General features: G+C 41.8%; 1 protein-coding gene across 1 annotated transcript in view; it reads right to left on the bottom strand.

Moving 5' to 3' along the window:
• The window catches only part of kcnq1.2 (potassium voltage-gated channel, KQT-like subfamily, member 1.2), a 58672-nt gene that overhangs the window by 14777 nt on the left and 22906 nt on the right, over positions 1-20989 (bottom strand). Inside the window, exons 4-12 of the mRNA XM_008432871.2 lie at positions 18073-18199; positions 17823-17901; positions 17639-17735; positions 14385-14525; positions 10104-10214; positions 9889-9984; positions 8874-9011; positions 5631-5796; positions 2133-2159 (exon numbers count right to left, since the gene is read on the bottom strand). Coding sequence (XP_008431093.1) covers positions 2133-2159; positions 5631-5796; positions 8874-9011; positions 9889-9984; positions 10104-10214; positions 14385-14525; positions 17639-17735; positions 17823-17901; positions 18073-18199 — 982 coding nt within the window. The remainder of the gene's footprint in view (positions 1-2132; positions 2160-5630; positions 5797-8873; positions 9012-9888; positions 9985-10103; positions 10215-14384; positions 14526-17638; positions 17736-17822; positions 17902-18072; positions 18200-20989) is intronic.

Below are 20989 nucleotides of genomic sequence, written 5' to 3'. Positions count from 1 at the left end.
GGCTACAATCCGCATGGTTCAAAGTTAAGGAAAAAAGTAGCAGCTTTTAGTCCGGAAAATACGGTACCGTAGTGAAATTGAATAATTTCCACGGCACACCTGACGATCACTCACGGCACACTAGTGTGCCGCGGAACAGTGGTTGAAAAACACTGTTTTAGGGTAAAGGCGGGTTGGATGTAAATGCACACCACACTTTTCAGATTTTTATTTGTATAAACCAACAAAAAACACAAATAATTTCCTTCATCTCCTCCACAATGAATCACTGTGCATTAGTGCAGGACAGACGATAAGAATCACATTAGATATTCACGTTTGTGATACGGCAAAAAGTGAAAAGTTCAGGTTTATTCAGAGAAGTCCGGACCCGACACACAGAGAGAGAGAGAGAGAGAAACTGCAGAGCTCCACTTCAGCACTGCAGCTGGCTGGCCGACTGGGCCGGCTAAAAACAACAGCAAAGAACAACATGTGTAGCCGGGTCTTGACCTGCAGCCAGACTGTCAGCAGAGTTTGACGTGTCTCTCCTCCAAAGCACCAAGCCTCCATTGTGATGAAGAATGGCGAGGCAAATCTGCGTCCAAGTACTGAATGACCATTCCAATTCAAGTAAAAGCCTTTCAAAGCCACTTGTATTCCATCATCCGCTTTGCCCGACAATGTCAAATGTGGAGGTGGAGACGGGCAATGAGAGCGGAAGTGGAAGCAGAGAATAGGTAGAATATCCAAATATAACCAGAGCTGGCTTTGAGGGACCGTTTAATGTGGCTGTGAATTTGTTTTAGAGTCTAAAAACAACAGGATGGAATTTGATAAGGGACGGATTTGACCGTCGAGTGAAAGAAAAATGCGGAGAAGAAAAACGATGAGGAGATAGAGAAGCTGCACTGCGTTGAGTTATTCTCTCAGGCAGAAGGAGCTGAGCTGAGCCAGACAGATAAGTGGAACGACTAAAATCAGACAATGAGCCGTTCATTTCTAACCACCGCAGCTCCACAATGGCAGCTTATCAACTCTGCATCTCCCCTCGCTCCCCACCTCTCTACCTTTCTCTAGCCTGTGTGTGCTCCGCTTCCCCCGAGGACTCGGTCCGTATCTAGCCACGCCAGTCCCATCGCTCAGCCATTCTCTTGGCAGGGCACCCAGTAAAGAAAACAGGCCGGGTCAACTTGGGACCAGCGCTTGAGTGTGTCTCTGTTTGGCTCTGGTTTGGTCCGGTTGAGGACAAAGGCTCAGCCAGCCAGTAAGTCTAATTGAAATACAGTCTGGGCCACATTAAAGGGACGGGCTGGCTAATGATTAACACATACGGGTTTTTAATAGCAAATAGAAGTACTTAGTGAAGTGGCTCCTTCGCCAACAATGACAAATACTTTTGCGTCACTTGTACAAGTTGCGTGTCTGTTTTAACATGACAAGAAGTAGCAGAGAGAAGACGTAAATAAGAACCTGCAGTCCGGGTCACCTAGAGCATTAGCTTGATGCAAGCAGTCACGTAAAACATGCGGTTGCCTTGCAAAACTATCCAGACCCCACAGGATTTTTATTTTCCTTTCACAGATTAAAAAGTTGTACCAATTACAACTGCAAGCATTTTAAGGTAGGTCTCCATCAACTTTGGGCGGATATAAACAGTGAACTGCGCAAAACTATTGGTTGGCTGTTTCTCAGATATGAGAATGCTTTCCTTGCTTCTTAATTTTATTTTTTTAATCTGTAGTTTATTTGACAGGAATAGATAAAAGAAACAAAGACAATTTAATGTCTGCATCACTGCATTGGCCCATCGACTAAGGATCTTTTTACAGAGTTGTGTCGTTCTTTTTCCATTTCAGACGATCATCCTTGACCCATCTGCTGTTGTCCTCTGTCTTCACAATGCTGTGTTTGTTAATATTTACAAGCAAACCTCTGAGGCCTTCACAGAACATCTGGATTTATGAGACTAAACTACACGCAGCTGGGTATTCAGATTTGAAATAGGAAATGTATAGATCACGTATCGTTTCTGCGATCTTTTACATGAATTCTAACAGAATACAATGAAGCTAAAGGGGTAGAAATACTTTTGCAAGGCACTGAGCTTTGTAGTAAACGTCTCATTTAACGTTTGGTCGATTAGAACTCACCTGTTTTCCTGAACATCCTGGTAATCCCTGCAAAAGACGGCAAATATAAGGAAGATATAACAAGGTATGAGAAAAGGTAAATCTTTAGAAAAAAAAAAGCTATCTAGCTAACTAACTAACATGGAATATTTAGGACTTTTTAATGTTTACAGTATAAGAAAAATACAACAAATATACGAAAATCAATACAAGTCAGTGATCAGTCGCCTTCCTACTCAGTTAAATTTGTATACAATTGTTGAAAAAAAATGATCTGTTAGCTCCATGTACCATGTTTAAAAACTATTTTAGACTCAGTGATCTATTCATTGATGCATCTGACACAAAGCCTGTGCTCTTCAATTCAAACTTTATAATTACAGACTACAGGCTGCAGACTGTGGCATCTTCCCCTCAATTTGTCACGTTCGCTCCTTTACTGATGACTGTGGACTATTTGTTACACGAACACGAGAAATGCCCCGTACATAAAGACAGGATGTTATGTGCTGTCTAAGCGATTTGACATCTCTTGAATTTCATTGCTTCTTTCCCATGCAACCGCGCCGTCTGCTCATTTTCCAAGATCCACCCAATTAAGCAGAAAACTTAAGCTCTTCCTGGTGTTGGTAGCTGCTCCCATAGTGATGGTTTGCCTTTATGTCAGGTTTATGTCACTGCAGCTCTTTTTATGACAGTGCGCTTTGACAGGAAAAACTCGTAAACTCCGTTTATTAACCTGGAATCTGGGTCAGTTAATTTGCTTGGGATGGCTTTTAACACAGGAAGTCAAACCTCCTCCCCCCGCCCCGACGAGTCCCCGCCATCCGCCGTACATTGTCTGCATGTACATTTTAAATCATCCCGAAATTAGGCACACACAGATCAAACTGTTGATTTAATACTCTTTGATCAATCTTTGCCATATGTGCTGTCATAAACATGTCGGCTTTGATGTGACTGCCTTGGTAAACTGTAAACGGGATTACAAGAAATTCCCACTTGTAACTTTGACAAGCTGGGATTTTAAAGTAGTCTCCATTTAAGCCTGATGAGAGTGTCTGTGGCCAGCCAGGGGTGGCAGGGTGGGGGGGACAGAAACCGTAAAGAGCTTGTAACTATGACCTCTAATCACCACTGAAGCAGTAATGGTTTCCATGTGGCTTAAGGGAGGCACCTGGTAGCCATCTTGGCTCCGAACGGAGGAGGACAGCGTCTCTGTTTACTGCGTGAAAATGAGGAGCCATCCCATAACAGCTTCTCCCATCATAATGTGGAACACTACAAAGAGGCTCAAAGTGCTCTCCATGTCTGCTTTCCTCACTCTACAGTGGTGAGAAACCAACTCAATCCATTATCGTTACTCTTTTACCGCCAGCAACTCCATTTCTAAGCTTTTGTTCTGACTCCACTGAAGACGTAAACACACAGTAGCGGCCAGAAGATTGGACACACCTACCCATTCATTCGAAATGAATAGGTGTGCGCGAGGTTTTTCAAAAAATAATTGACAACACACAAAAGCAAAGCATTTCTGAAGTGCCATAAAAACACGCCATTCACAATGAGGCCATTTTGAACACCAAATTCCCCTCAGAGCGCAATAAATTTGTATATTTTTTTGCTGAGATCGTGGATTCCCAAGGCCACTAAGGTAGCATGACGTCGCTTAATGTCTAAATGTGCCTTACAGAAATACCCACTGAACTTTGCAATCACAAACTTGAACTAACAAAGAAAAGTGTAAGGTCGTGTCGAGGATGGAAAAACGTTCAAAACTGTTTGGTGCGGATTTGTGTCCAACCCCCTTAAATCTGATATCCCTCAGTAAACTCCTGTGCAACTAATTGCTTTTGGAGGTTCTCCAATTAGTAAATATAGTCCACCTGTGTGTAATTTAATCTTATCACACATACAGCTGTTCACGGAAAGACTCAGAGGTTTGTTACAGGACATTTTTCAGCAGCCAGAGTCGTTTTTGGAGGTCACTATTAACCCACACATTCTCTCCTCTTTACTGTGTGTCCCTTTAAAACTGTATACACAAAACTTTTCCATGGATGCTCTAATGCCTCCAGACAAATTAAGAAGCATGACATAATCATTGGTTGTAGATTTATTAATTAGAAATTAAACCAAAACAAATAAAAAAAACCTTACTGAAAAAAACCTGTCTGCTTAGCATCTCAGGATGTCATGTTCCTATGTTGGACCCACAGCAGGTGGGTCAGGAGTTCATCTCTGCTCTTTGCTGATGATCTGGTTCTGTTGGCCTCATCGGGTCATGATCTACAGCTTTCGCTGGAGCGATAAGATGATGATGAGGATAAGTGCCTCCGAATAAGAGGCCAAATGGAGAAGTTTGAGTGTCTTAAGGTCTTGTTCACGAACGAGGGCAAAATGCCGGAGATCGATAGGCAGATTGCTGCAGTGTCTGCAGCGATGCAGGTGGTGTACCGGTCTGTCATGGTAAAGAAAGAACTGAGACCAAAAGCAAAGCTCTTGATTTATCGGTTGATCTACGTTCCTGTGGTCACAAGTTTTGTGTAATGACCAAAAGAATGAGATTGCAGATACAGGCGCCCAAAATGAGCTTCCGCTGCAGGATGTCTGGGCCCTGGATTGGTCATCGGGGAGGGACTCTAGAGTAGAGCCGCTGCTTCTCCATGTCGAGAGGAGCCAGTTGAGGTGGCTCAGGCATCTGGTTGGTTAGGATATCTCCTGGACGCCTCCCTGGTGAGGCATACTGGGTACATCCTGGGTACAGGAGACTCAGAGGAAGACCCAGGACACGCTGGAGGGACTATGTCTGTCGGTTGGCCTGGAAACGCCTCGGGATTCCTCCGGAGGAGCTGGAACAAGTGTCTGGGGAGAGGGAAGTCTGGGGCTCCACACTGCCACCCTCATGACCCGACTCCGGATGAGCGGAAGTCAGTGGATGGATGGTTGGATTTTGAAAATCATGTAAGATTTTCCTTTCCATTGTGCACTACTCTGCGTTGGATACAAAATCCCATCAAAATACATGGAAGCTGGCAGCCGTAACGTGACACAATGCGCTAAAGGTCGAGGGTTACATGGTAAATACCTCTGAAAGGCACTGCATCCGTCCAGCAAAGCTTTGTTTCACCCGTGTTAAAACAGCAAAGATAGTAGCAATGCCGTATGAGTTCCTGTTTCAAAACACTCTCCGAGAATCATTTTGAGGTGTCGAGTTTAAAAAACAAATCTCTTGTCAAGAGATCCAAAAGGACTGGGTTTAATCAAGCGGCAATAAAGTGGGATTTGGTGCTTTCATGCGTAATCTTGGCAAGTTCATGTGCTTGGACTGATGGAAGAATTGCAATTTAAGAAAAAAAAAGGTTAGCAGGCTTCCTTTGAAACAGCTGCCAGAGTGAAAGGAGCTCAGTCAGAGCATGTTACAAATGAGCGTTTGATACGAGTTTGTAGCTCAAACTGTACAGCAAAGTGATATGAAAGAGTAAGGATTTATTTATTTTTTTTCCTGTAGAGCATTACCTTCAGCTGTTCCCCGCGGCTCTTCGATGAAAAACGAAACGTCCTTTTTTTCCACCGAGTCGTCAATGTGGTCATAGGTGATTTGAGGGATCGACACGGCCCGCTCTGAGGCAACACCCAAAGAGCCGGTTCCTTTGGACTTCAGCCGTCTCTTAGTCCCCTTTTTCTGACAGAAAGAGGAAACATCAGGTCACCGCTGTCATTATGATTAAACTGTAAATAGCCTATTTATCACAGCAGTGTAATAAATCCAAAAGAGTTAACAGTAGTAAAAAAAATTTAAAAAAACAGCAGTTCCAAGATGAGGTCATGTTTGACGTTTTAATGGTTTTCCCTGACTTTCTTCTCTTATTAAAGAGACATCCACGTCATTGCAGACGCTGAACTGATCTCGCTTGTGAGCAGCAACAGATGGGTCATTAACACTCTCATATGAAATCTATTTCTGGTTCAAAGGAGCGTAAAATTCCAGTCAAGTAGTTTTACACTCAAAATGATCACCAGAGCAGCTGCGAAAGGTTGACTGAGGAGAAAGACGTAGAAGTTGTACGTTTCTGGAACGGTTGGCAGCGCCGTCGCCTCGCAGCAAGAAGGTCGTGGGTTCAGACCCTGAGATGTGGATGCATGTTCTCCGTGCGCGTACACGGATTCTCCCTGGAAACTCCGGCTTCCTTCCACAGCCGAAAAACATGACAGATGGATGGGTGGATGGGTTTCTAGTCACCAAATTGTACCTCACCATTAAAGGTTCCACCCTTAGAGAATCTGTTCAGTTTTCAGCTTTTTGTCCTGAAAACTCAACACTATTTAATCACAAATTATTACTGCCCCCAAAATATTTTAATAGATAATCAAGAACTTCATTAGGTAGCGATGTATACTTAGTTAGAAAGTCAACATGTTTAGAACAATACTGCTTAGAAAGTCCTACTACATGACTCTGTTTGCCTTGGATACTCTGTACAGGTGTAAAGCCATAATTGGCACAGAGAAAAAGACTAAGAAATTGAAAAGCTGAGTGTCGGACAAAAGTTTTGCACTCTGAAAACTTTAACAGAACCTTAAACTCAAAATACTTTTATTCAAGTAATAGTGTTGATTCGAAAGCATTGAATCCACAGCTCTTCTGTAAAATTTCTGGCTACAACTTCCCAAAAACCCTGAATACGTAGCCACACCGACGTATGAAGGGCTGAAAGCCTAAAAAGACGCCTACGTCTCCTCTGTTGGTCGAATTATGGCTATATCTCATGTAACTCTTTACATCTGGCGCTGCCGTGATTTTTAATGACTAGTCGGGTAAACATTTCTCATTTAATGGAAACACAGGAATTGCAAAATTGTGTTTTTTCGACAACAGGAGAATATCGACGATGTTTGGCGCACATTTGTAAATCAAGAGCAGGTAGTGTGTTGCATAGCAGCCGTTAACGATAAAGGCAATAACTTTCTTTACAAGTTAAAAGCTAAAAGTAATCTGATAATAAAAACACTAATGAAATGAGCACGTAGAAAACACACCTACTTATTCACAATAGTGATATGAAGGATCCTTCAATTTCGCCAATGACAGATAACTTTCTCCCAGCGTTTTTCTTTTTTCTACAAATATCCAGCACATTTAACTTCTTCAACAAACAACACTTATTTGAGTTTTCACTGTTTTTATTCACTTCACACATTTTCTCCTCGTTTCACACACTACTGCCAAATCATGGGAGAACAAGAGTACAGCAGCTGCTTGTGATGGACTGAGATCTGGTACCTGTTGAGGACAACCGAGATCCGCGAACCGACTGCCATGCTGCTTTGTGACGTGGAGATGCATCCTGGTGGAAGTGGCCATCAGAAGATGGATGCTCTGTGATCTGTAGCAACACTCAGACAGCTTGCTGCCAAGAAAAGTGCCAAGAAATGTCTTCCATAGTGTTACACCACCACCAGCCTGAGCCGTTACTACTTTTGTGCGGAGGTTTTCCGGAGTGGTGTTCTGCCGTCGTTTCCCCGTTTGCTTTAATAGCTGGTGTCCAACAGCCAGCCCACTAAAAAGCACAGTCCATTTGATTTGGATCTTTTGCAGGTGTTTGGGAAAGTGTTTGACAAGAATTTTCTCAGAATAATAACTGAACCCATTCAGCCGCTCGCCCTGGTGTAAAAAGGCCAGGCCGTGCCAGCGACAATGATTTAACACAAAGCGTTTCTTCCATTACACATCCCAGTCTTACCAAATCATGAACTCGGTCTGTGATGATATAAGTGTTGCCTGCTTAATCTCTTGTTTAGTGGAGTGAAATCATAGCTGCGTACCATGTGAGTCAGTGAGCGTGCGGTCTCCAGGCAAATCCGCGGAGCAAACAGTCGAAATTACGAAGGTGACCTTTCAACGTAGCTCGATATTTGGATTGACTGGGCCAGACTTGGGTATTTACATGCAGTTACGCCTAAACGGACAAATGATGTCTTGAGTCATTGATGGAAATTACAAAAGAGTGGCGAGAAAACAAGAAACGATAACACGACATCGTCTTTCACTTTGTGAAAACTTGTGAATGAGGAAGAGAGCGAAGGAAAAGCATTATCAATAAAAGTAACAATAGAAGAGAAGAGAGAGGAGAGCGACAGCGAGTTACAGGACAATCTGGGGAAGCATCTTGAAAGACCGAGAAGAGGCAGAAGGGAGGAAAGACAGAGGAGAAAGTCACATGCCGAAACAGAAAAGAGCGGAAACAGCCTTCAGTCTCTCCAATACGTGTGGGCCCAACGCGACACAAAGATTTTTTTGTCGTTGTACTACTTGACAAAGGTTTACTCCCATGAGAAAGGCGGCGGTGACATCATCTCAACTGACTGGGTTTTTGTCCGGTGTAGACAAAGGCCTCGAGTCATCCTGCTGGAGTCGAGCCTTTTGGGGTAGGAGGAGCTGCTGTGTGTGTGGGTATTTGTGTTTTCTGGGCATTGTGTCCCTCAGCGTGTGTGTGTGTATTAGTGGGAACTTCGCTCGTCCTTTTTATGCTTTATGGTCTCCGCACAGTGCAGCTAATATTGTTGCAAAAGGTGAATGGCACAAAAAGGACAATGCAGTCAGGGTCACATGCAATATGAGGTAACGCAACCCGGCAGCGTCTGACGTCTGCACGTTTTGATGTGAACTCATTCAGCTCGGTTCGGAGGAACTCTCTGGCCAAATGCATAATGTGCGTTTTAACAAACAGTTCGGGTGACATGAAGCAAGGAAGCAGTTACCGCCAGGTTCAGCTTCTTGATGCTCGGACTGCCGTTGTCTGCTTGCGCTGCAGCCACACCCTCTGGAGTCAAGACGTACATTTTCCACGTAGCAGCACAGCCGTTTGGTTTCTCCGCAGCGTAGCACCTCCAGAGTGTCTGGAAAACACAGACGACAAAAAGGAGAATCGAACGAACGCTGCAAATCTAAACTGCCCCCTTTGGCGTTCTGGTGCAGCAACATCTCCGACGCCAATAAATACGGCGCGCGACACAATATTAAACAACCACTGGTTTCTAGTTACAGCCAGCGCTATGCAGGTGAATCTTAGTGACTGTGTACCAATCAGATTACGATCTGTTCAGGTATCTGCTGACATACTTTTAGAGTCATTCGGCTAAAATGCCATAATATCCATTGATCAGTATAAGAGACAATAACCACCAGGTAAAAAAGAAAACATGGGTGAGATAAGAAATCTAGACATTGTTTATAGTATGAAAGAAAATCCATTTTTTACATATGGATACCAACACTGGTTCCGGTTGATTTGACTGACAGGAAGTAGAATCACTCATAATGAAGACAAAGGAGCATAGCAAATTATAAAATTGTAAAATAAAATAAAAAAAAGTCTAACTGAACACAATACGCCTCAACTCAAAACTCATCTGTTGAAGTTAGCCTTCACACTTACATGTTTGTGGTAATTCATGGTTTTGCGTTGGTATAGCCATATTTCTTACTGCTTAATTTGTGCTTTTAATGTTATAAAGTGTCTTTGGGTGTTTTGAAATGTATTATTATTATTATTATTATTATTATTATTATTCAAGCACCTTCAAACTTGTTTGAATCTTCCACTTTGTATCGACAAGAATCGATTTCATTTTTGTTTCAGCTTCGGATTTAATTTGACTGCCGAAAAATTGTTGGTAAGAAATGACTTTGGTCAATTTTACTAGGGATATATGTAAAATAAAAATGCTTCCACTTGTTTAAGGAGACAGCTGTGCCAGTTTCCATGGCGATTACCTGGATGAGGCAGGCCGCAGCTGGGATCTGCCTGTTGAAGTGCTTCTGTCGCTGCTTCTGCTGGACCTTCAGGGCAAATCCTGAACCCAAAATCCCCTAAATGGGAACAGTACAACTTCAATATTCAAATATTTTACCTTGAATTTAGAGGCTAGAAGTATATAATACATCCAAATGCAAGACTGCACATATGATATAGATAAAATTGTATTTACAGCAGGGAGAGCGAAGAACGAGATAGCGAAGACGCTGAAACAGGAGGCGATGGCCTTCCCTATCCACGTCTGAGGAATTTTGTCTCCATATCCGATGGTGGTGACGGTCACCTGAAGGAAAAAATTAATAAAAAAAGATTTGAGATTTTCTCAAACCAACCACGGTTATCCAAAATAAAAACCCCAATCCGACTCATGAAGAGTTCATGAGAATGAAAGCTGGGTGAATTATTACATGTTTACTACAGAGGTCTCATTTAAAATGAAACTTTAATGTCAAATAAAACAGCTATATTAAACCCTCTTTCATTTTAATGAAATGGAAACGCTATAAAACGGTCTTTCAAAGACCCTAAAACTTGATTTGGACAATAAAGAAGTTCATCGGCCATTGTAGAGTTGCCGCACAACTGTCTGAACGATTGCGGAGGCATTTGGGTTTCTTTCTTCTCCGGGGGGGGGGATGAGATTCCCATCCACTAATCCTCACTGAGTGCAGGAATTTGCAGGGTTGAGGAGGGAAAACAAATAGCTCTCGCGCTCGCATGTGCGCCCCGCTCTGAAAGCCGAGCCAGTTCTGACACATTCAGAGCGCGCTCAGCTTAGCCTGGGTGTCTGTGGGGCATCGGCGGGCGAGCCACTGCTGCGCCGCCGACACAAAGCGGCCGATGTAAGGTGAGATACTTTAAAGAGCTTTGAGGGTAAAAGAAAGAAAGAGGGGAGGCGGGAGAGGCGGGCTGGTGTATGTTAGGGCTGGGCGGAGCTCCGGGGGGATTTAATCACTCATCCACAAATCCGATGACTAAACAATGTCCTCCTGACATAAGAGTGGAATGCTCTATTCACAAAACAGGTCCTTTCATTCAAATTGTAGAGTGTGGGGCCAAAACCGCTCCAAAGCCACACACACACACACACACACGCACACGCGCACACGCACGCGCACGCGCACACACACACACACACACACACACACACGCACACACGTCAGAGGGCTGGTTTTTAAATTATGTACAGGGCCTTACAGCGTACAGACTAATGTAAATATTGAGGTTTAATGTGATGCTGACAGCCTGCCATGGTTTCAGAGTGGGGATCTAATTCCTCCAACAGAAAAAAATTAAATAAATATGAGACAAATAGTCATGCCAGCTGACATGCAATTTTGCACAATTTGTTCAAAATGGAGCAGATAGAAAATTAAAGAAATATTATGTTTTGCTGCACCTCTCATCAAAATCATTCCAGTCTCCACACCAGTTCTCAGGCCTCACATTCTGATCACTTACTGCACCGTTATTCACACATTATTCACAAATTTTCCAATCAGTTCATTTTTGTCCAGGTATTTTTTAAAGCTGGTTTATATTTGTAGTTAGTTTGAGCTCATCACTTAATCGATCCCATAGATCTACCACACACACTGATTGGTGGTTTTGATTGTTCTGACACATTGTGTGTTTTTTTTATTTCCTTCTCTTAAATCATATTGCTATGCTCGTCACAAAAAGGGGAACCAATCACAGTTGAGCTCCGGTTTTCATTCTGACAGAATCCAGCAGTGGAGAAACCAGTGCAGCTGTGGTCAAATAGATGCACTGGTTTGGTGTTTTGTATGGTTCTACGTATGTTGGCATTACTTATTATTACCTGTGTTGCTATTTGTGGGCAGAAGAAAAAAATGTCTCTTCTTTTTTTTTTTGACATTTTTCTGGTGCGGGGACATTTTAAATAAAAGAAAGAAGAATGGAAATAATTTTATTGCGCTTTTGTGCTGAAGGTTTTACAAGTGGCATAGACGTTTAGTATCACCTAGTTGACGACAAGTGTTAACACTTTTACTCAAGTAGAGTTGAGCACTTTGTCCACCATTGATAACAGCAGCAATGTAACCCGCCGTATGGATCTAAATCTAGTAACGCTGTGGAGTGTAAACAGAAATGAGCCCAGTTATCTAACCATCAGCAAAAGGAAAAGACGGTCTGTGGGAGGAGAGCGAGGCTTTAGGGTAAGAAGTTTGGGATATGAATCATAGCATCGGCTCGTCCTCCAGCTGTGCGGTGCACCTGCACATCCGAACGTCCAGATTATGCCAAGAGAAGGAATGCGCTGTGGAAAAGCTTAGCAGGATCCCATCAGCACAGTGTCATTTCAGCAAACGCGCACACACACACGCTCGTACACACGCACACATACACAAAACGCCTGCATTCCTTACCCCACCTATTGTAAGCGCACCTCATGACTCGAGTTTACAGTTTCTGAAAACCACAAAGAAGTGCAAATCCCAGAGTGGGTTTTTTTCCCTCTGTGCTGTGAACAGAAAAAAAAGAAAGCAGAAGAAGAAGAAATCACAAATAACAGCCTGCGCATAGCAGGGGAGGAGTGACACGACCCTTGTAACCCCGTGTTACATAAAGGTAGCAACCCCGCAATTAAAGTTTTAATTAAGGGAACTGACACTTTATATCGGTGCTCTAAAAGTTCTTTGAGGCAAAGATGCAAGAGGTGAATGGTTTATTACCGTCTTCTTTGTGTCAGGCTGATCCCCTGCACAAGGCCTGCCATAGGTTTCTCATTATTCCGCACTTTCAATTCAAAAGTTTAATTAACTCCTCTGGAAACCCGAGCCTTCAATGAGGGAGTGAAAGAGACGCGGAGCATCGGGGAAAGCATCGACACGTTTGGGTTATCTGTTTCTGTCTCGCTCCTGCGCGATAAAACAGAAAACGACCGGGAAATAAAAACAAAAGGAAGACGATCGCTCATCCAGTTACGCAGACTAGGTTCAATTTCTCAATTAAATGTGCTTTTTAACTGTAATTTTACAGTTTGTTCTTTAACCACAGAACAAATTCTGGTTTTGATTTTGCGTTTTAGTCGTGACCTTTCCAGCGAGGGAGCTGACTTCAGTCGTATTATTCATGATTCTGGCTACACAGTACTGTGAAAACGTATTTCTCCCGTACAGATTTATTCCGATGTCGCTTTCTTGTTACACCTAAATATCTCAGGTCATAAAGACTCATTTTAAAATTCAGACGAGCATAACCTTAAATGCCAAAAGCAGTTTTCAGAAGCCTGATTGCTACCAGGCACGTAGAGTTAAGAAGCCGCTTTAACAGAAGCTGTCCGATGACATTTAGTAAAAAGCGACACGTCGTCCGATAGCTGAAGCAGTTCAACAGATGAGTCTAGAAAAGGTTTCAGATTCGTTTCTAAGGCTTTGAGACCCACCGTGAAAACCGTTTTCCACAGAGTGACCATTTCCACTGGTTCAGGAAGTGCTTGACCTATGAGGTCATCAACTCTAAAGGCCTCACTTGTAGCACCTGAGGTCATTGTTCGTGATACAACAATAAAAATAAATAAATAAATAAAAAGAGAGACTGGGCAACAAATGGCCAGAAGCTCCAAGGTCAAAACCATTACTGACCAAAAATAACACAAATATCGGCAAAACGTTCTGCAGAATGATGAGTGAAAGGATTTTGGAAGTTTGATCAAGATTAGTGGCATTTAATTGATGTATTGTTTTGTGCTCCGTTTTGTTATTTGTGTTGTCGTTCTTGTACAGCACTTTGGTGCAGTTTTATACCTGTTTTAAAGTGCTATATAAATAAATTTGACATTGACATGGTGGAGCTGAATGCTGCTTCTCCCTGTCTGGGTCTGGTTCTGTGATGTGGTTCAGTTCCTATGGATACCCAGTATGAAATTTGAGGAAAAATAATCTTAGAGGATCTCAGAGGTGGTGGTACTGTAATAGTGTGGACTTGCTTTGCTGCTTCAGGATCTGGGTGATTTGCTGTAAATTATGGAGCCATGCATTCAGCTCTCTAGCAGAAATGCCCAGCTGTCAGTTTGTGACCTTAAGCTCGAGCCCAAGAGGCATAATGAGCCAAAACATCCCAAAAAAGTGCAGCATTTAATGTCTAAGAAAAAGACGAAGAAGGATTTTGAGTGGCCTACTTAAAGTCTGGACATAAATGCAATTCAAATGCTGTAGCATGACCTTAAACACTTGAAAACTGGGTCACAGTGACCCATCGCACACACTTGATGTAATTTGTTACGACACAACTAGTCATTACGCTTAGAATGCAATTACTTTTCACATTGAGTCAAGCTGGTTTGGATAGATTTTTACCACCTAATAAATAAAATAACTTTTGCATTTTGAAACTGTTACATTAGCTAGATGGTCTGAAACATTTGGGCTATTACTTTAAGAATCCTCTAAGACTCTCTGAACACAAATATTTCAGTCTGCTGCCTTACCACGCCCCACCACAGCGCGTCAGCGTAGCTGGAAAAGCCCGTCTTGCCCTCCTCGTCCACGGCGTCCTTCTCCGCCAAGTAGACGAAGTACGAGGAGAAGATCAGACCCAGGAAGCCGATGTACAGGGTGGTGATCAGCTCCTGAGGGAAAACGACAGTCAGGAAGAGAAGAAACAGTGAAATAAAGTACAGAATGGAGGCTCAATGTTTTGACATGATTCTAACGCTCGGCTTTGAGTGAACGCATCACCCCCCTCCATCTGGGACAGAAACTAAGAAGCACACTTGATTTCTTAGGTGAAATATCAATTAAGAAAACTAATTATGGACTTGATACTTTTCTTTTACTTTATTTATTGCTTTTTAAGTTTGTGGAAAACAATTAAATGAATAAATTATCATGTTTTTCTTTTTAATTTGCAGGCGCACAAGAGCAAACATCTCAGGTTTTCCCCAGCGTATTGTAAGCCTGGCGGGTCACCAGGCTTTACTTGTGCCCCCACCAGGCTTAGCATTGCTCATTTATTTAAGACTTTTTAAAATGTTTGCATGTTTTAAGACTTTACAATTGGTGTTCAGGTAGTAATCTTCCCCATCTTTCAATAATACATAATTATCAAGTGACATTTTCAAATTTCCTGTCAACTTTAAACAGTTATTAAACTCAAAAACACAACGGGTCGCTGGATGAATGACTGCCTTAAAAAGTTTTCTGGGGGGAAACCGTGCACCTGCATTGTCTCCTTATGTATCCTATGAGAGTTTTTCCATATACAGATGCCTGAGCTTTTCCTTCTTTCATTCACTTTTGTACCAAATTGGGTGTTATTTTCTTTTTGGCAGTCACTTTTCAAAGATGGAACATAATGACCTGATGCAAAAATGGTAAATGGGACCACCAGAAGCACTTTACACTATAGCAACTTTTACCAAAATCTTGAACATTCAGACTCAGATAGTCAGGCAACTTGAAATGATGTGCCTTGCCGAAGGGTACATGAACATGTGGCATGAGGAAGATGAAATCAAACCCACAACCTTCAGATCCCAAGACAGCTTCCCACTGAGCCACCGCCACATGTCCGCACTCGCTGCACCGGTAAACCATTAGTGCTCCCTGCTTTGTAAATTAGACACTAGAAGAGAAAATAGCTTGTGTGAATGACGTGGAGAGCAACAGCGAAGATCTGAAGGCACTCCTTCTCTATCTGCTTCTTTAACGAGCAATGCATTTCGACTAAACGGAGCATATCACCCAACAACACAGAAAAGGCAAAGAATCACATTAGACTCACTCTTACAAGTAGGTTAATGACCCTCTCCACTTAAGGCTCAATGTCAGGTTCCACACCTCTTTGTGTCAAAGACGTGAATGTCAGGTTTGACCCGACGAAAGGAACACAGCGCTCTCCAGGGATTAAAGAAAAGAGCGTTACTCTGACGCCATTGTGTATCGACAAGAGAGAAATCTAAAACAAGTGTACGATGATAAAGAGGAGAAAGAAAAACAGCGGTGAAGGTTGACTGCTCCTTTTCTTCTCCTTATAAAGCCAGATCGGCTATAGATTTTTGCTCACGCACGCACACCGCATTATGTCACGAGGAGGAAATTTAATGGGGATTTTAACTCGGTGTACAAGCAATAGTTATGCCTGCGCCTTTTGTTCCCAACAGAAAAAAAAACCCCACTTAAACTTCTTTATGTTTAGCCATGTTAGAAACTTATTGGATTTTAATGGGATTGTATACGATACAAAAAACAGTGTGTGATTTTAAACTACCTTATTTTCCGGACCTTACTATAAGATGCATCTATAAAATAAAAAAGTAAATAAATAAAAACTGGAAACGTACATATATAAGCCGCACCGGGATATAAGCCGCTGATATCTCCGCTGCTCTCGGTTTTTCACAAGTCTGTGAAATCTGTTGGATTTATTAAGGACTCAGCCCTCCGTCTCCAACGCCAAACCATGGATTCGTTCAGGCCTACCTTAGCGGCTATCGATCTCTACTGCCAGTTCTTCAGCCTTCAACTTAAAAGCTGCATCATATGAACTTCTTCATGTGGTTTTCAAGATCATAGGGTGTAAATCTGAAGAAATGTCTGGGTTGTGTCTGCTGCTAGCATGTGCTTGTACTAAATGAAAATTAGCACTTTCTTCTTTGATTTCCAATTTTGACTTCCAATGATTCACTTCTTGCTAGAGAGCCCCCTGGTGGTTGGTTCAAGGAGTAGGAAAAAAGTAGCGACTTATAGTCTGAAAAATATGGTATTTTTATACAAGAAAATATTGAAAAGTGCCCCATTTGGAGTTTGCCGCAAACTATGTCAAGAACCAAGCAACTTTTTGTCCCCTACTCAGCATGAAACATGGTGGCAACAGCATCATGCTAGGGGGATTTTTTTTTTTGTTCAGCTGGTCAGATGGACGCCCCTAAATTCAGTGACATGGAAGACAAAGGCTGGTAAAAGCTTAAGACTGAGCTATAGGCTCACTTTCCAACAGAATAACAATCATAAGTTGGTCCAGTCAAGTCAAGACATGATGCCAAGACTTAAAATCCGAAACTTGTCCGATTATCCAGTTGTGAGGTGGATAAAACCTCGAGTCACAACTGGCAAAAGTTTAGGCTTTAGCTGAGCTAAGTTCAACTCAGGGCTAAAAATATATACACATCACTGTCTAGCGATTCCATTTCGATTTTTAGTTTCACTATTCGATTCAGAAACAACTTTTCTATTCAAAATGTCTAGAAATTCTGTGTAAATTATGTGACTGACCAGAGGAAAAACAGTGCAAACAAATAGAGCATGTCTTTAAAATAAGTCTGTAAGGCTCTATACTGCATCAGAATCCATCAGTTTATATTTAAACAAAAATAAGTTTGAGCATAAAACACTTAAATTAGCAGTGTTAAGTTAGCTTAGCCGCCTGGCTTTTTCTTATTACACGATTAGTTGTGATAGTATATTTTATTTGAACAGCAGAAAAGAATAATACACTATAGAATAATTTTTTCTGCACCTTTTCACACCACAGTGTTCAGATTTTAATTTGTAAGAAATTGTTATCATTATATGCTACCTACAGTAAGTTGATAGAGCACACAATTACAATGAAATATCTACAAATTGGTAAAAGTTCAAGGGTCTGAATACATTTGCCAGGAACTGTAAACGTGACAGATCGAACTGTGTAAGACTTGAATCGCGTCTTCTTTGACTTTTCTGACTTTTCTCCTTCACCCACCTGTCGATGAATAAAAACGACGGATCCCAGCAGCCTCCACGTCCCTCCTTGTCGATCCACATGCAGCATGCGCAGGATCTGCAGGAAGCGGATGCCCCTGGAACAACACAGCGCCACCTTGTCGGTCACATTCATCCGAGTCCGTGTCACTCGGTGAATCAGCTTCTAAAAACCGCTTCGGTACCTGATGGCGGACGTGGCGAACACCTGCCCGTTTGACCCCACGCCGAGCACGATGATGGASGCAATCACAACTATTAAATCTGTGAGAAAGAAACGGGAAAACAAGCAAAAATTCAACTTTGACATTTAATAAAATGGCGTGAGGCAAAAAAAACTAAATTAGTACTGGAATCATCCAATTAGGTGATTTACGTATACATATAAAAACCACTTTTCATTGCGAGATCAAAAGAGAGAAAGGCCAGGTGCACCTATGATTGATATGGGCTTCCTGACAAAGCGGAGGCGTCCCTTGATGCCCGCATATTTGCTGCGACAGCCGGCCGACCACAACCGGACCACATACTCGGTGCCAAAGAACAAAACCAGCACGATCTCCTGCGGAGCACAATGCAGAAAGGGTTACCTGAACCCACAGGCTCAGAGACAAAACAGCAAAACGTACACAAAGGACGACGGGATGCAGACGCTAAATTCAGTCCACCCTGCAAGCAGCGATAACGGCGCCGAGCATCAACGCTCATTTAAAGCTATTATTATTATCAATCACCAAGATTTACAATGAGATACGGAGGGAGCAGCGACAGGTGTGTGAGGCAGACGAAGAAGAAGAAGAAGAAGAAGAGAGACCACCCATCCACCCTGCAGGCCAGATGGAGCGTGATAACACGGTTGATGACAGGTCGTACTGAGAAGGGGTCAGTGGTGAAGTGACTGAGGCCTGAGGAAGACGTGGCATCCGACCGGTTGAAGGGGTGAAGGTTTACCTCAGGTGTTTCTACAGGAGTTAACTGACAAAAGAAGTGAATATGATGAAAAAACACCAAAATCTTACCCAGTATTTTTGTGCAGTCTCTTGTCTTAGTATTACACTGCCAAAACACAAGATTTTACTAAGTGTCTCTGGTCTAGTTTCTAGTGCAAATATCTCAGGAAGCTTGAAATAAGACAAAAACAACTTCAAAGTAACTGTAAGATGCTTGTTTTAAGTAAATAATTCCTTAATATTGATGAAAATGCACCAGTTCCGTTGGCAGATTATTTCACTTATAACAAGACATTTTCCACCATGTTATAAATTAATTTGTCTGCCAACAGAATGTCAAGTTCTTTTTCAACAATATTAAGGAATTAATTACATAAAATAAGCATCTATATCTTGCTGGAAAGTTACTTTTGAGGTAGTTTTGCCTTATTTCAAGTGTACTAAGACATTTGCACTGGGAAATAAACCAAAAATACTTAAGATTTTATGTTTTTGCAGTGTGAACTTGAAATAAGTCAAAACTAATCTATAGTAAACTTTTCAGCAAGATATAGAAGCTAGTTTTAAGTTAATTCGTTAATATTGATGAGGATAGTACTACAGTAGTTATAAGTGAAATAATCTGACACTAGATAAGTCAAAATATTGACTTTTAAAAAATCAGTATTAAGGAATTATTGACTTAAAACAAGCTCTGATTTCTTGCTGAAGTTGCTTGTAAGTTAGTTTTGTCTAAAACTAAAAACTAGACCAAAAATACTTGGTAAGATTTTGTGCTTGTACCCACTATTCGGCTGATCTTTCAACATTATTGGAGGGCTTCTGACTTAAATAACAGTGTCTGGTGGAGATCGTTTTCCTGGACACTGTCTTTCCATAATATTTAGCCGCCATAGTGCCTGCTGGAGCCATTGGCCACGTGGGTGGCCTCCTTATTGACTGCACTTGCCTGAGCTGCCCGCTCCCTGACCACCCCTCGTATGAAACGTAATACCGACAGCCCTGCTGCAATAACACAGCGGCACCAGGCTGCAAAACAATGGCCTGTCCATCATAAGTCTTCCTCCTGAAGGAGAAGTCTTACGTTTCAGTCGGGGAACAAAAGATTTCTGGTTGGCCTAACCTTGCTAAAGTATTGATGCAACTCTGCAATGTGATAATTAATGGTTGTCAAACTTTTTTTTACGAATATAAATCCGAAAACTGTTCATGTTATCCTGTGGTGGACCGTATATATACATAGAATATACGGGATTAAATGGTTCTGTAAAGATTTAAGACTTGTGACTAACAAATTAAAGACCAACTTACTTTTTTTTTTTTTTTATTAATTTAAGACTTTTTAAGGATGTGTGGACATCCTGCTGTAGGTTGTCGTTGCAGCTGTCTCAGGTTTAAGTCCTGAGTCTAATTAAGCTTCCCTTTTCCAGCTAACAGCATGATGCTGGGATGGTGAATTAAATGTGAACTGTTGGTTTTCCGTCACACGTCTCTTTTTGAGTGGAGGCTAAAAAGTTCAGTTTTGGTCTCATCTGATCAGATTAACGTCTTCCACATTCGTGCTACTTTCCTCTCAGAAAACAGATTTTCTTGCTTGTTGCGTCAGTTTAGGTGAGCGGTCATGCTTAAACAGGTTTAAAATTTGGGTTATCGCTTACAAATCTATGCTCTTCAAAGTTATCTATTGTACCAATTGGGTTACTTCTCAAGAAAATAAGGTGCAGTAGATTTTACTTAGCAATGTTAATGTAAAGGTGGTTGAACACAAATGCAAAAGTCACCAATTTTTTTATTTTTATTTGCAAAAAGTTTGAAAACAATGCCTCATTTACCTCCCATTTTACAATCATGCACTACTTTTGTTTTCGCATTAAATTCTAGAACAAAACCCAACATGTTGAAACCTGTGATTGTATGTAATAAATTATCAAAATGGGGTGTGAATTCAAAGTAATCTTCAACAGTAAATTAATTTTTTATAACAATGAGCTCCCTATTGGTGATAAAGCAGGATAGTTTCATAGTTGGACAGTAGCTAAAGCACAACCCCACACACAAATACACACACACGCACAAAAAAAACAAAGAAAAAAACAAAACACAAACCTATTCAGCTTTATGACAGATGGATGAAATCCAAAAGTCAAAAGGTACACATGAATTTGGGAAATTTGAAGAGATTAGTTGTAATAATTCCATAAAATGGGTCACCCAGATGTTGGGGGGGGGGGTTTGCAGCTGAAACCGGCAACTATGTGTTTACTGGAAACAGCTGCCCGATTGTGAGGCCGTAATCTCATCAAGCCAGGACGGAGGACGAAGCACATCAGAAGAGCATCATATGAAAATGTGATTAGACTGCATAGTGTCTCACTGGAAAGAGGAGAAAACACACACACACA

Source organism: Poecilia reticulata, linkage group LG16, assembly GCF_000633615.1.
Source record: "Poecilia reticulata strain Guanapo linkage group LG16, Guppy_female_1.0+MT, whole genome shotgun sequence".
Classification (NCBI taxonomy): Eukaryota; Metazoa; Chordata; class Actinopteri; order Cyprinodontiformes; family Poeciliidae; genus Poecilia; species Poecilia reticulata.
The sequence above is the reverse complement of the archived record's forward strand: the minus strand, read 5'-3'. Positions and strand labels throughout refer to the sequence as shown.